Source organism: Anopheles nili, chromosome 3 (genome assembly GCF_943737925.1).
Source record: "Anopheles nili chromosome 3, idAnoNiliSN_F5_01, whole genome shotgun sequence".
NCBI lineage: Eukaryota > Metazoa > Arthropoda > Insecta > Diptera > Culicidae > Anopheles > Anopheles nili.
The window spans coordinates 47272535-47285767 of NC_071292.1; the positions used below are offsets into that span (position 1 = coordinate 47272535).

The 13233-nt window shown below is 45.8% G+C and overlaps 3 protein-coding genes across 3 annotated transcripts; 1 reads left to right on the top strand and 2 right to left on the bottom strand.

Annotated features, from left to right (window-relative positions):
• Nucleotides 1-2224: 2224 nt before the first annotated feature.
• LOC128725408 (cysteine dioxygenase type 1) lies at nt 2225-5303 on the bottom strand. The gene is made up of 4 exons (XM_053819150.1): nt 5219-5303; nt 3525-3950; nt 2566-3040; nt 2225-2479 (listed from the first exon to the last, which is right to left on the bottom strand). Exons 2-4 carry the CDS (start codon nt 3818-3820, stop codon nt 2468-2470), a joined length of 783 nt encoding a protein of 260 aa, XP_053675125.1. The 5' UTR covers nt 3821-3950; nt 5219-5303; the 3' UTR covers nt 2225-2467.
• Nucleotides 5304-8489: 3186 nt separating this feature from the next.
• LOC128726359 (craniofacial development protein 1) lies at nt 8490-9631 on the bottom strand. The gene has a single exon (XM_053820163.1). The coding sequence runs from the start codon at nt 9629-9631 to the stop codon at nt 8753-8755; it is 879 nt and encodes a 292-aa protein (XP_053676138.1). The 3' UTR covers nt 8490-8752.
• A 3174-nt stretch (nt 9632-12805) lies between these two features.
• Nucleotides 12806-13233, top strand: LOC128723611 (transmembrane protein 170B). Its single transcript, XM_053817369.1, has one exon. It carries the CDS (start codon nt 12806-12808, stop codon nt 13214-13216), a length of 411 nt encoding a protein of 136 aa, XP_053673344.1. The 3' UTR covers nt 13217-13233.

Genomic DNA, 13233 nt, shown 5'->3' on the forward strand with positions numbered 1-13233 from the left:
CTTTTTTGTGAATTTCATTTGCCTTCCAAAAGGGTGCTGGGATATTTTTATTGAACTGTCACAACAGGTAAACCTATCGTAATCGTACACCGTGCGGCGGCAACATCCCGCTAAAGCACTTTTCCACTTGCTGGTTGGCAGAGGATCGGCCTTTCAACACACTCTCCCGCGATAGAAAACTGACCGAGCTACCCGATTTTGACGTGGCACACAAACAAGTTCGCGACCGAGCGACCAGTGTGGCGCATTTGACGACAAACCCGAAATATTCGCATCGAAAAAGATGAAATAACACTGACCACCACACACGCCTGTCAAGTGCCACAGCAGACAGTCTCGATCGTCTGCGATCGAACAAAACGTAGCAGCACGATCGCGGATCGCGCTTGTCACTAGCACCGCGCTTCAACCTACACCGCTCTGGCACAACCTGACTTAGCGTTGCTAGTCTACTCACATGCACGCACGCACGCACCCACACACACACACTGCCCGCCCGGACGACAACTTGATGCGTACAGACCGATCTTCACTGGCGCTGCGTGGTGGCTATACCGCGCGGCTCAACACTTTCCAAATCCGATCGCCATTTTGAAATCCTCTACGTGTTCGCTTCGATTTCTGCTAGGTGCGTGTGCGCGGCTCTCGCACTCGCACGATCGCAGTGGTTTTTTGGGAGGATTGCTCTGTCTGTGCGTGCGACCGCGATAAAGAAAGCCAGCCAAACTTGCCAACCGCACGTTATCTACGGAGCGAGAAATGCACGCGCACGTACGGCACCAGCGAGTGACCACGAAATAATACCACACTGGCTGGCAGCCGAGTGTGTTTCCCCCGCCACAAGCTGGATTCCAATCACTAGCGCAGTAGCAGCAGCAGCAGCAGCAGCAGCGCGGCTGAGAGATAGATGCATTCCATTGCACTCACACTTGCCGTCTGGTCGGAAAACACCTGACCTCGTCCTGGTAATCGTGCGATGATTACCGCTTCATCGGGCTGTCTCACGCTGGGTTTCCGCGCCCGTTCGATCCGATGCACACCAGCAGCGCAACAATTGACCCCGGGCCCTTTGAGCTGGTCACGTACGGTCAAAAAACAAACTGAGCAAACGAAAGGAGAACGAACGCACCGACAGCGTTCTGGCTACGCACGAAACCAAAACCTGACAGCGCTGATATGTTGGGTGTGGGTGTGTATGCAGCTGACAGTTGCGCAATGGTGGCGGCTGAAAATCGCGTGAAATATTTCATGCAATGGAATGGTGTTTTGGTAATTTTTAGACAATTTTATTAAACCTATGCTAGACTGAATGTTAACACATAATTTCCCGATAAACGGTTTCCATAAAAAATGAAAGGACAACAAATATGATAAAATTTCACAAAAATACTCATAGAACATCAGAAACAATTCAAAAGCGAATCATCTTATGGGCAAAATTGTTAGATTTACTGACCTTATCTAGCCCTACCATGGTTTTCTAATTTTAAGGCAGAAGTAAAGAAAAGCTATTAGTTGATACTTTTATAGACAATTTTTCGGTAAACATTTGTTTCCCAACAATAGTAATGATTCATTGTCAAACGCTGCATTTAAAGTCGACAAAGCTGTTTCAGCCGCTAGTCGATATCGTGTACGGTTGAAATATTTCATAGTGCAGCATCCAGTATTCCATGAAACTTTCAACGGAAATTGATAGCACACGTGGCGTTGAAACGCATGGCTACAACAATAAGAAAAACACGTTTTCCAGCGTCACGAACTAGATAGTTCATTTAATCCCTAATGTACGAATAAATTGCTCTATGATATATCGACTTAAGCTCGCAGAATATAACATGTATTTAATAGATTGTATAGAAGCATAAACCAAGTTGCTTACGCAATTAGCACGTGGTTAACATTTTACATGAATTGCGATCGCATTCCGTAGCACTGCGTGCTCTGTTGGTGTTTGACGAATCGACACAGGTTTTTATCATGCTGACTTGATCTGGACAACAGCTGGTCCGAACCGGATTTGTCAGTGATTCTGGTTCACATGAGAAGGCAATGATTTAAGTTTGAATTAAGACAAAGAATCGTCCATGTCCGGAACAATTTGAAACAGTACATATCCGCTTTTTCAATGAAAGATACACATCATCTTGCTAGCCATTTTAAACTGTTTCAGCCACGAAAAGATCTTTAATGGTGGTAACGCAAATGACAAAGTCTAGTGGTTGAAAATTTTACAAATATTTTATTGAAATGTAATTTGATACACTTTTACGCTTATTTTGAACTACTAATCATCTAAATATAATCAGAAATAATTATCCTATATGAAATACAGCCCTACGTTTCTCTTAGAGGATTACAGCTATGTGAAATGCAAAAAAAAGTAATGGTTTATTAACCCGTTGTTTGCTATCACACGTCCAAACCATCAGTCAATACAAGTACCAGACCGCGAATCGAAGCAAGCTTAGTTGATGTTCTGCGAAAAAAAGAAGCACACACACAAACATAAACACAAGTTACAAAGAACTAACGCACGTGTCCTTTTGATCATAACACACTCACCATTGGCTCTCGTTTGCCAAATTTGCTCCAAAACGTAACATTGCACTTAGTGCGTTTGCCATTTTGTTTGTTGAAAATGGAGCACACGTCAAACGGAGGACAGTACAGGTGCAAGGATACGGCTACATCCGTGTGGCTTGGATTTTCCACCCGATGCAGCCCAAGCGTGTCGTTAATGTAGCACACTCCGTTCGTTTCCATCGTGCTCCTGGACAGCTCCTCCAGCTCGTCCCCATTGTACTCGACCTCACCATCCGCCGTCTGACCGTTACCGATGTCCGCAACCTTAGTGTCCTCGTTCACCGTCGCATCCTTCGGCCAGGCGTACCGCGTTTCCGCCAGCTGACCCTTAAGCATTTTCATGAAGCAATGCGAATCGGCGTGATCGTGGATTGCCGACGCGTGTCCTTCGTTCCAGCAGAGAATCATCAGGTTGTACTTGCCGTTTCCAACATCCACCAGGTTCCTCGTGTAGCTGCAAATGGAAAAGGGAAGGAAAACTTCGGTGTAAAGAAAATCGCACAATCGCGAGCTGATAGTGGCCAGTTGAATGGCAGGTGAAATTTGCATGCTCATTGAACTCTAAGATAAAACGTTCAATTGCCCCGACAGGACAATCAATCGTATCTCCAGCTCCCAGAAATTCCGGCTCGGATGACCAATGGCGTGTTTTTATTACGGCGTCCAAGATGTTTGATATTCAATTATAGATATGTCCACTGATAGCGACGGAAAGCAAGATTGCTGGTGTTTTCCCCCCTGGGGGGTGCAACATTTTTCGCTCTTATCTCAGACACCGCCACTGATTGCATTTATTACGTAGTGCTTTTCAAAAATAAACCATCATCTTGTTTTTGTTACCAGCGATACATACACAAAACAAAAATCACGCCCGAAAATCATCCGATAGACACAAAAAAACCCACATTCAAGGACCTCATCGAAACCCATAAACTTACCGATAACGGTCGAATTTGGCAAACTTTCGCCACTCGGCCGGGTTCGATTGGTAGCTCAGCATCAGATGGTTCACGTACTCGATGTTGACGTGATCCGCGTCGAAGGTCCTGCGCAGTTCACCGATCAGGTCGGTCAACGTTTCGCACTTTCGCGCGTTCTTCAGCGGTTTGTCGATGCCAGTGAAGGTTTTCGTCAGCTCGCGGAGATATTTTTCGCTGCTCTCAGACTCCGTTCCACCGTTGCTGGACTTGGTGTTGTTGTTGTTGTTCACTTCCATCACAGCCAGTGACGTCATGGTGATGTTGTTCCTTGCTTTAATTATGTTTTTTCCCACTATCTCTCTCTCTCTCGCGCGCGCGCACTCTGCTTGCCTGTTCCTTGAGCTGATAACGCGCCGGTAATCTTGCGGTCAACGAGTTGTGGATCTGTTGATGAAACGCGTAAATCAACACAAACGCACATGAGTTATGCTCCTTCTGCCGGTCACTTATCGATCAGCACCGTTCACAACGTGCAGCTGTCTTCTGGCACGAGGATCGTACGCGTTTGATTACGCCAGCCTGTGGCTTTGAAGATGCAAGTCTGCAAACCCCCTGAGTGCATCTGAAAATGGCGCCTCTGGTCGACCCGAGAGGTTGCTGTAATTGTGCGCTTTACGAGTACATTGCTCGCGCTATTAAACTGACCGGTGGCCGGTTTGCGCAACCGCATCCTCCGAGTTGGCCATGTTGGGTAGGTTGAACAGCCTTTAAAGAGCCAACTAACCATCGCCGTCAAATGGTTAAGTGTTTGCAAAATGTCCAACCAGCACCGATAGACCGATGGAAGGTTTACGATCCGCTGCTTGTTGTGTGCACGCGTGTTTTTTTTTCATCTCAACCTTACTTGTACTCCCCCACCCCTTCCGCCTACCCCATAGAGCCCTTGCCTTGGCGATCTTTATCAGCTTGCAATAATAATTTGTTCGCAGGTCAATCTGTTGCCGAAGGGGCAAGCGATCGGTTTGTTTCTTTGGTTTTTTTTTTCATTTCTCGTGAACTGATCCACCTGATAATCAGATTAAGCTGTCCTTTTTTTTGTTTGTGCTGAAACCACAAAGAACGACTGGCACCGTTTGGTAAAAACAAGGAAAACAAACTTCACAACAACCACAAGAGAGATCGCCCGATTACGGAAACCGTGCGGGAGGTTCGTGTTCTTTATCTCCGCCCAGGTCACGGTTCCATCGGTCGTCCTTGCGCGACACCGACAACCGACCTCTGTGGAAAGAACCGTGAGCGATTGGGCGACATGAAGCATTACGTTTCGGAAAAGGGAATGGATAAAAAAAAATTAAACCAGAAACGGAAGGAAGAGAGCAGAAAACAACATCCCAGAAAGCTTTCTTTTTTCGCCATAATTTCCCAGGCCCCACCACACCAACGGCATTGTTGGTGCATTCCAGCGCATTAAACGCTGCATCGCAACACGCAGGCGTGCTCGTGCACTCGTGGCTTTCACATGGCCAAGTCTGAACAAGCCTGGAACGGTGGAAAAGAGGATGAAGAAACCCATCACACGGCAGGCTCCTCGGCACAGCGGACTTCGGAGCGTACAACCCTCGAGATCCTGCCCACTTTCCCCAGGGTAAGGGTCACTTAATTAGCTTATCGCAGCGTCAGCAAAAGCCCTCGGAATTAACACCTAAGCTTACCGCTTATTGCAGGCTAGAAATTCCCCACTCGTTGGATTGATCGCACGCTGCTAGTAGCCGGGCACTTGGGGAACAGAAGCTCACTCACGTAAATAAACCACTTCACCCACGCGCACACACACACACACACACACGGCACTCGAAGGATTTTCGAGGATAATTAAGCGCGCTCGAGTCGGGACTCGCGGCCGGGCATGTGCAAAATGTAAGCTTTGGCGCAAATATTTAACGTTCAAGCCACCTGTTCCAGGGTGTGTAGGACCTGAAGACTTTGAGGCAGCGAGGGGCGGGGGGATCGTCTCTTCACGACAGCACTCGTCCAGCGACTGAAAGCACATGCCCACACGGCGGGTTAATTTAACATTTTCCTTCCTTTTTTGCGCAATCCAAATTATCTCCCCGTGTTGCTGTTGCTGTTGCCGCTACCGCTGCAACATCTCGCCGATCGACGAACGCACACACACACACACACACACACACACACACACACATACACACACGCGTTCGCACGCACGCTCGCTCGTCGCTTATCAGTGGCTGCTGGCGACCGCGGACTGTGCCCGAGCCCTCGGGTAATAGCTGTACCGTGATGGCCTGGACGCACCTCCAAGCGACACGAACGCCAATCGGCCAATCGCGTCCGTCGGTTGCGATGCTGCGCACGCCTTGCTGGTGGTGGTGTGTGCGCACAGCCCCAGACGTCATCAAAACTTTAGCCCGGATTGCTACGGAGGCCAGCTCTGCCACACACCCAGCAGGCGCCACTTGTCTACCCGGGGTCTCGAGCCCAACCGACTGGTCTGGGATCGGGCGCGCGCGCGCACACACACCCACACACCAGCACACCTTCTGCAAGCGCTGCAAGCCGATGCGCTGACCTGCAGCAACGCGCTGTGCGCCTGTCGGTGGGCGTGAGTCACAGTAGGCGGCGGAGTTCGGGGTGTCGACAATGTTGCTGCGTGTTGCTAGGAAACGGATATGCGTCTGTGGGATTCGTTGTGCACGTGTGCACTGCTGGACGCACGCATATGGGTTTGCCCCACGTGATAACCGACGACCCTCGGGACTGGTTCTGGGTTGGCCGGTGAAGGAATTTCTGCAGCCCGCTTCCGGTGGGCTTTCGGAAAACCCACACCAACGGTGAGGGACACTAATGGAAGCATGCGACCGGGCGAGACCCAGCCCGGCCGTTTTCCGATACAAACCGGTTTTAACGGGCAACGGGGCTTTGTTGGGTTTGTGGCCGCTTTCCTGCGGTTGTGAATGGAAATGCGCAGCTCAATGGGTCGGAGTTTGGGAGGAGGAGGTATTTTTTAATCAGCACAAAATTGCGACCTCGAGATTCGTTTTTTTTGCTTTGTTTTGGAAAGAGCGAGAGAGAGAGAGTGCGTGGATGGAAATTTCCTATCGCTTGCGTGTTGCGTCAACACGGACGATGAACCTACTAATATGCGCCCAGCCTGGTGGCCGTGGGAGCCAAATTTTTCATGAAATACCAAACGAAAGTGAATCAGCGCAGTGTTTTGTTTTGTTGCAAACGAACGTCATCACTTGCAGGTACAATAACAGGCAGCATTATTTGGGCCAGACAACGATTGTGCGCTCTTTAGCATGCGGTCTAATTAATCTGCGCAATCGCACTGTCAATCAAATGCACCCAAATTGCTTGTTTGGCTTGTTACTACGGACTCCATTGTCGTTTTATCAGGTATCAGGCGAGATCAGATGCATCTAGAACGTAAGGGACGTGTGACAACCATCCACAACAACGGTTCGAACCGTTGCACTCAAAAAACGTACTCTTGTTGTTGGCCATACTTTCAATACATCGTTCAAATTACCGAGAAAAGCGCCATCCCCTCGCAAGCAAGTACATCTAATCTTCAGATGAAAATGTTGAGGCATGATAAACTGTTGACTTTGCGCTCATAAACTTCCGAACCAAGTTCCCTACCCTTTCGAGAAAAACATTCGCAATCAGGCGACCTTGCCAACGGCTAGAATCGTGTCTTATCGGACGATTATCGAAACCGTAGCAAGGATTAGAGGGGTAGCACCGGTCTACCCACGGGCTGGCTTGTTTTTCGTCACACACATCGATCGGAAAGGGTTGTTTGTTGTTTTGTTTACTACGCACTGGGGTGGGGATGGCGCTATGTATGACCTATTTGTGGGTCGCTGTGGGGTCCAGTTCGAACGGCCATTGGCAACCCGGCATAGTACCGACCATCACGCGCCAACCGGTTACAGGGTGATTGTTTACCGGCGTTAATTACACACCTGTGTTCGTTATCAACCACGACGTCGAGCAATCAATTTTAAGACGAAAATAATATCACATACCGTCACGATGATATGATGTCGGAGATATCACTGTATGACCCATTTGCGTTTGATGTGTGCAATCTTTCTGGAGAGAATTTACATTACCTATCTCTATATACATTGGTCAATGTAATGCTTCAAGTATAGGTAAACAATTTAAATTTTTCTTAATATCATCTTAAAACATCTAGTTTGAACTTCTTCGAAATGATTTTGTTTTATTCAGCTATGTAAAACAATCATAATACGCATTAATGTATAGGAGTTCTTCGTTTCAATTGCTTGCATTAATCACGTGTTTTCACTTATTTGTGTCAGCGACAGAAACACAAGTCAGCGATTTGAGCGATTCATAGAATAGAATAACATTAATGCTAGTTCTAATGCTCAATTGATAAGGTCAATCAAGCATTACGCATGACCAAGATGGCATGAGAGTATCAACCGCCATGTGGATTGGTAAACGTAAAGGACACACTTGTTGAATTGATTTCTGTACTTTTTATTAACCGTTTATCATCTGAATTCTGAGCTTTGCCTTGAAACTCTGGAGTACAACATACCAACGACATTTATTGGAGTGTTTACTATCATCGGTATCAAAATAACAGCTAAAGTGAACAATGTACCACTTGTTATTTGATAAAATAAATTATTTTTACTGCAGCTACTGTTGCTGAGATTTATTACTGAACGATTTAATCATTGAGTTTGATTAATAGTTAAACAATTCCTATGCAAAAAGAACAGTAACCAATTTTTTGTTAGGTAATTTTTCAAATATTATGAAACCTGGAGCATAGTAGAGATTATTCATTTTTTTAAATAATCAATCCAAGCGGTTCATTCACTGACGGTTTAAAATCAAAACCCAACTCAAAATTCTTTCAATTTCAAATTCATGAAAAGTTCTTTTAACAAAAAAAACTAAATAAAGCCAGGGGAATTGAAATAAAATATATTTATTGGTCACTTTTTATTGAGTTACAGAATGCACCCGTAAATACGTTGGGTTGATGATGATTATTGTGCTTATTCCTACTTGTTTTCGATAAGCATTAGTTGGTACGGACAGACACAGTTATCTCTAGTACTGTAAAAAATTACAATTAAGTTTGTAAACACGTGAGTTTAGGAGAGTTGTACTAAGCATAGTACTGTAAGGTTTTGCGATACGAAGCTGGAATTAAATGCCTTGAACATTTTGCATTATCGATTACTTCGTTTCGTCTGCCGGAACGACTTTTCGATCTCGAACTGCCGAACATCGGTCCGTTCTAAAAAGTCACGGCGTTCAAGGAACCCATCTTTGCCTTTATTGTGGGTATGAAGCTCTTCTTCAATCCCTTCCTGCCGCTTGAAGCTGGTCCAGTCTAGTTTCGTTTTCTCCAGAGTTGTTAGTTTGTTTTTCTTGCTAATTTGACTTAATACTGCCCCCAAACCACCACTGCTACCGCTGATCCCACGCGAAGGAATTCCTTTCGGTGCCACTGTTTTTGAAACCGAAGCCAAAGTTGGTACCTGTTCTTTATCGCTGCTGATGGCGGACTTACTATTGTTTTCCTGGGTTAGAAGTATCTGTTCACCGGCAAACTCAAAGAGCTGCGCAACTGTAGCTTTATCCTTTTCGACCTCGCTAGGCTTTGGTGTCGGTTTTGTAACTACAACCGGGTTTTTGGGTTCGGGTTTTGTTTTGCTATTTCTCCCGTATGTTGTGTCTTTTGCTTCGGTAGCAGTGCTAGCGCTGTTGCTACCACCTCCAAGAAAATCAGCCCACAAGGCATCCGTTCTCCTTTTTTCTTCTTCCTCATTTAGCTCCTCGTTCTCTTCGTTATCCGATTGATGAGCTTTTTCTTGAGCTTTTACCGCCTTATCTGAAGTTTTAGATTTTTTCCTGCCCTTTGCTGGTAGCTTTCGTTTCCGCTTGATACCGTTCGGGGCAACTGCATTTTTCTCTAGTTGTTCATCGCATTCCGCGGGTTCGTCGTCGTCCGTTTCGACTTCACTTCCGGTTTCTGCCTCCTCCTTGTCGGGACGGAAATCTTCATCGCTAGCATCACTGTCGCTAGGGTAGTCTTCCTGGTTCATAATAAGATTACCTAAAAATCGGAAACAAGAAGCGATATCACGATACCGATTCTTACCCAATAGCCTTTCTTTGTGAAAGCACTACGGAAGGATAACGTTTTTGTTAGGCATCCGCAAGGCAACCGGTTTGCAGCTGCCATTCTTTTTATAACCTTATAAACCTCTGCAGCCTGATCCTTATGCTCTTACCTGATAATGAGTTTCACCAACTCAGCCGATGTTTTCAGGTGAGATTTTATGATAATCCACCCGAGTTTTTAGTTGATTTGTAGAATAGAAGGACAACCACAGTTCCTCCCGAAAGTAGATGGGCCGGGCAGAAAAGCTATTCTTTGATGACCGTAAACAGGGTTGGGCTGTTTATATTGGTTTGACAGTTCTGCGTAAATTAGGATGATGCTTGATCAGCCCACAGATGCTGACAAAACACAAAGGATGCGCTAACAGACCAGCAATTTTCGACAGAAAATTCAATCTATTAATTTGAAACCATTGATCTTGGTTGTCAATATGTATATATATCTTGTTCTAGCTAACATTTCAGTCCTCTAAATTGTTTTATTTGTTATTTAACTATTTCTTGTATATTTCTTCTCGCGCCAAACATATACAAAAATAATAAACATCCCAGTTTTACATTAGTTATAAGTCATATTAGTTATTCAAGTTATTCGAGGCCTCCATTCCTGAGGACCCTAAAAATAAACATATAAAGTAAGGCTATTCTGATAAGCTGATGGCTAAGATAATTTTCGTACTGGGTCAGAGAAATAGAAATTTAATATGGACAATTTGTTGAAGAATTTACTTGTCGTCGTAAATACTTCCATATGTTTAATGACAGAGCGATATTTTTACCACACCTGATCGCATGTATGTCAAGATCGAATGTATCACTCGCCTAGTTGACAGCTCTTTTATTTGACATTTGCAAATTATAGTTGTTTCCCCTCCCATCTCGCGTTCTTCGTGTGCTTCGTCTACGTCTCCATAAACCTATTTTTGTGTCTTTAGCATATACATATTTTGGCTGTTTGTTCCGAAAAGCCTATGCCAATGGCTTGTTAGTGAAAATAAAAACATTCGTCATCTTCGTTCATTGTTTGTATGCCAGCAACACCGCAGAGTATTCCGTGCAAGCAGTGTATCCCTTTACTCAGTGCGGGCACTCATTCGATCGCTGCAGTGTTTTGGGAAGATGCCCTTAATCTTTTTTGTTTGGCCTTCATGCCTTGAAAAATATATCGTTCAAGGGTCAAAAATCTGTTCTTCCGCAGCGTAATTGCTAAAAAACAAAGTGTGATTTGATGTATATGTGTGACCACCGTAAACAAATGTCCTCACTCGACCAAGCTGGCCTCGGTAGCAAACTGCAATAGGCAAACTAGTTGGGGCGGGATGGATCGATTGGAAAGTGAAAGGTTTTGATGAAGCGGCAGCAAAATTGGATATCACAGAAAGAACAACAACACTCAGCACTATCCGCCGCCCCTAGCGTTGGCGTAAAGTGTTCAACGGGTTGTGTTGCTCAAGTAGACCGATGTAATTGTGTAGTGAAACTTGTAACTCAAAGTAGTCGTATGTGAACAGACTGCTACTATTACGCAGATCTGTACGAAATCAAAGGTGGCCATGAAAACGCTGCGCGACCATTGCTTAGTGAGACCGAATTAAAATATATACACCATAAACGTAACAATACGCCGAGCAGTAAGAACCAGGGTTAGTGTTTGTTTTGTGTCCTTTGTGCAGCAATATCTGCGTCCGCACCTGCTGATAAAGTATTCGTCATCTTGTTATTCGTTAAATGGAGCATCCAGTGGACGAGGCTAGTGGGAGGAACCGTAGCAGAAATACATACTGATACAAAGGTACGGTTTAAAGTGATATCATATGTGTCCTTAAATTCGGACATCAGCCCGCTACAATACTTTATTGCATCCTTTGTTCTAGGGTTTTAATCTAATCTATAACTTATTGCCATAGTTTGATAGTTTAACTGTGCCGCTTAGCTGTAATAGGTCAGTTATCTGTTACTCCTATGACGAATTGGCTATTGTGTGTATGCTCGATTAAGTAATCAAATTGTTGATAGTGTTTTTTACATGTTAAGTATAATACAACACAATCAATCAAAGGAACTGAATATCATTTCAGCAGATTTCTATAAATGTTTTGTAAGGACTCTCTCGTATGTGCTTTTATTATACATAGTTTGTGGTTTTTCGCCACTCTTACAATTCCGACACGTTTTGTTTCTTTCCTATTGCTCACTACGTTGTTTATTTTATTTTCTTACATTTTACAGAATCACACAATGGTGCACAGTGGTGCGTTCGTATCGCACTGTCTGTTGCGACCATTATCTTCTGCTGTCGTTGACGCTGTCGTCGAATCCGTTCCGCCGTCGTCATCCGTCGTACTAGATTCTAGCAGAAGTTCGTCATCGCTAGCGCTCCTGCCGGCATCCTTGAAAGCGCGCGTGACCCCACTGTTTGCGTCAATCGATTCAAAGCCTTTAAAGCTGACGCTGGTTGCACCTCCGCGTCTTTCGTCGAACGTACCGCTGGTTCAGTCAAATTCCACGTCAATTCGAAACATCCCGGTAGGCCAGTTGCCGAGATATAGTGGCGTCCGAGCCACCAGAAGAAGGGGTAGACTCGCGTGTAAGAGTCGTCGTCGTCGTCCTTATCGACCATCGTCGATACGAAAGCCATCACCGTCGAAGGTCCTTCGCCACGGGCCGGTAGAATATCGCCCTTGTAGCTCACCGGTCAAGTATTTTCAAGGATCATTCAGCTGTCCGCTCGAGGTAGTGGTGAGTTTCGGCTCGATGTTCTAGGATTGTTGGGCGCTGTAAGTCTAGTCACGGAGTTAGCTCTGTATTCAATTGCACCAACACCGGGGAAGCATTTCCCACTGTAGCCACCCTTACTTCCAGGTAGATTCATCCTTGCAATTTCCCTCGATGTATGTATCATATTTGTAGCCATCGCAATCGCTCAACGGTATCCTGTTCGTTCTGTCTCGCCATTGCAAGTGCGAGTGGCAGTAACCTCCGGAACCAGGCGGGACAATTCTTGGCGCTGGTTTACGCCTTCCAGTACCCGTTAACCGAGAGCGAGAGAATACTTAGAAGACCCCTGCAATCCATCCGCAAGGACCTCAGCGAAGATGTACTATGGCAAGGATAGCACTGGCGGTGGTCTCTCGGAGCTGGACACGATAGCGAACGTGATCGGGCTGAAGGGCGTGGGTACGTCCTCCCTGCGCACCTTCGTCGAGATGTGGTATCACATATTCCTATGGGCGCTTTTTTCATCCATCTTCGTGCACACGTGCGCCGCTGTTATCGCATTCGTGACGCTGCGAAAGCACAAATTTGGCCGATTCTTTTCGATCTTCATCATCGTAATGGGCGTCCTGTCACCGGTGACGGGAGGCATCGTCAGCAGCACCGTCATTGCCTTTGTACACAGAGCCTCCAATTTTCAGATGTCCCCGATCGTTGCCATGATCTGGGGCGTCGGTCAGACGATCGTGTCCGCCTGTTTCGGGTTTACGCGCATTCTGGCCACCCTGTAAGGAGACGCCTGCCAACC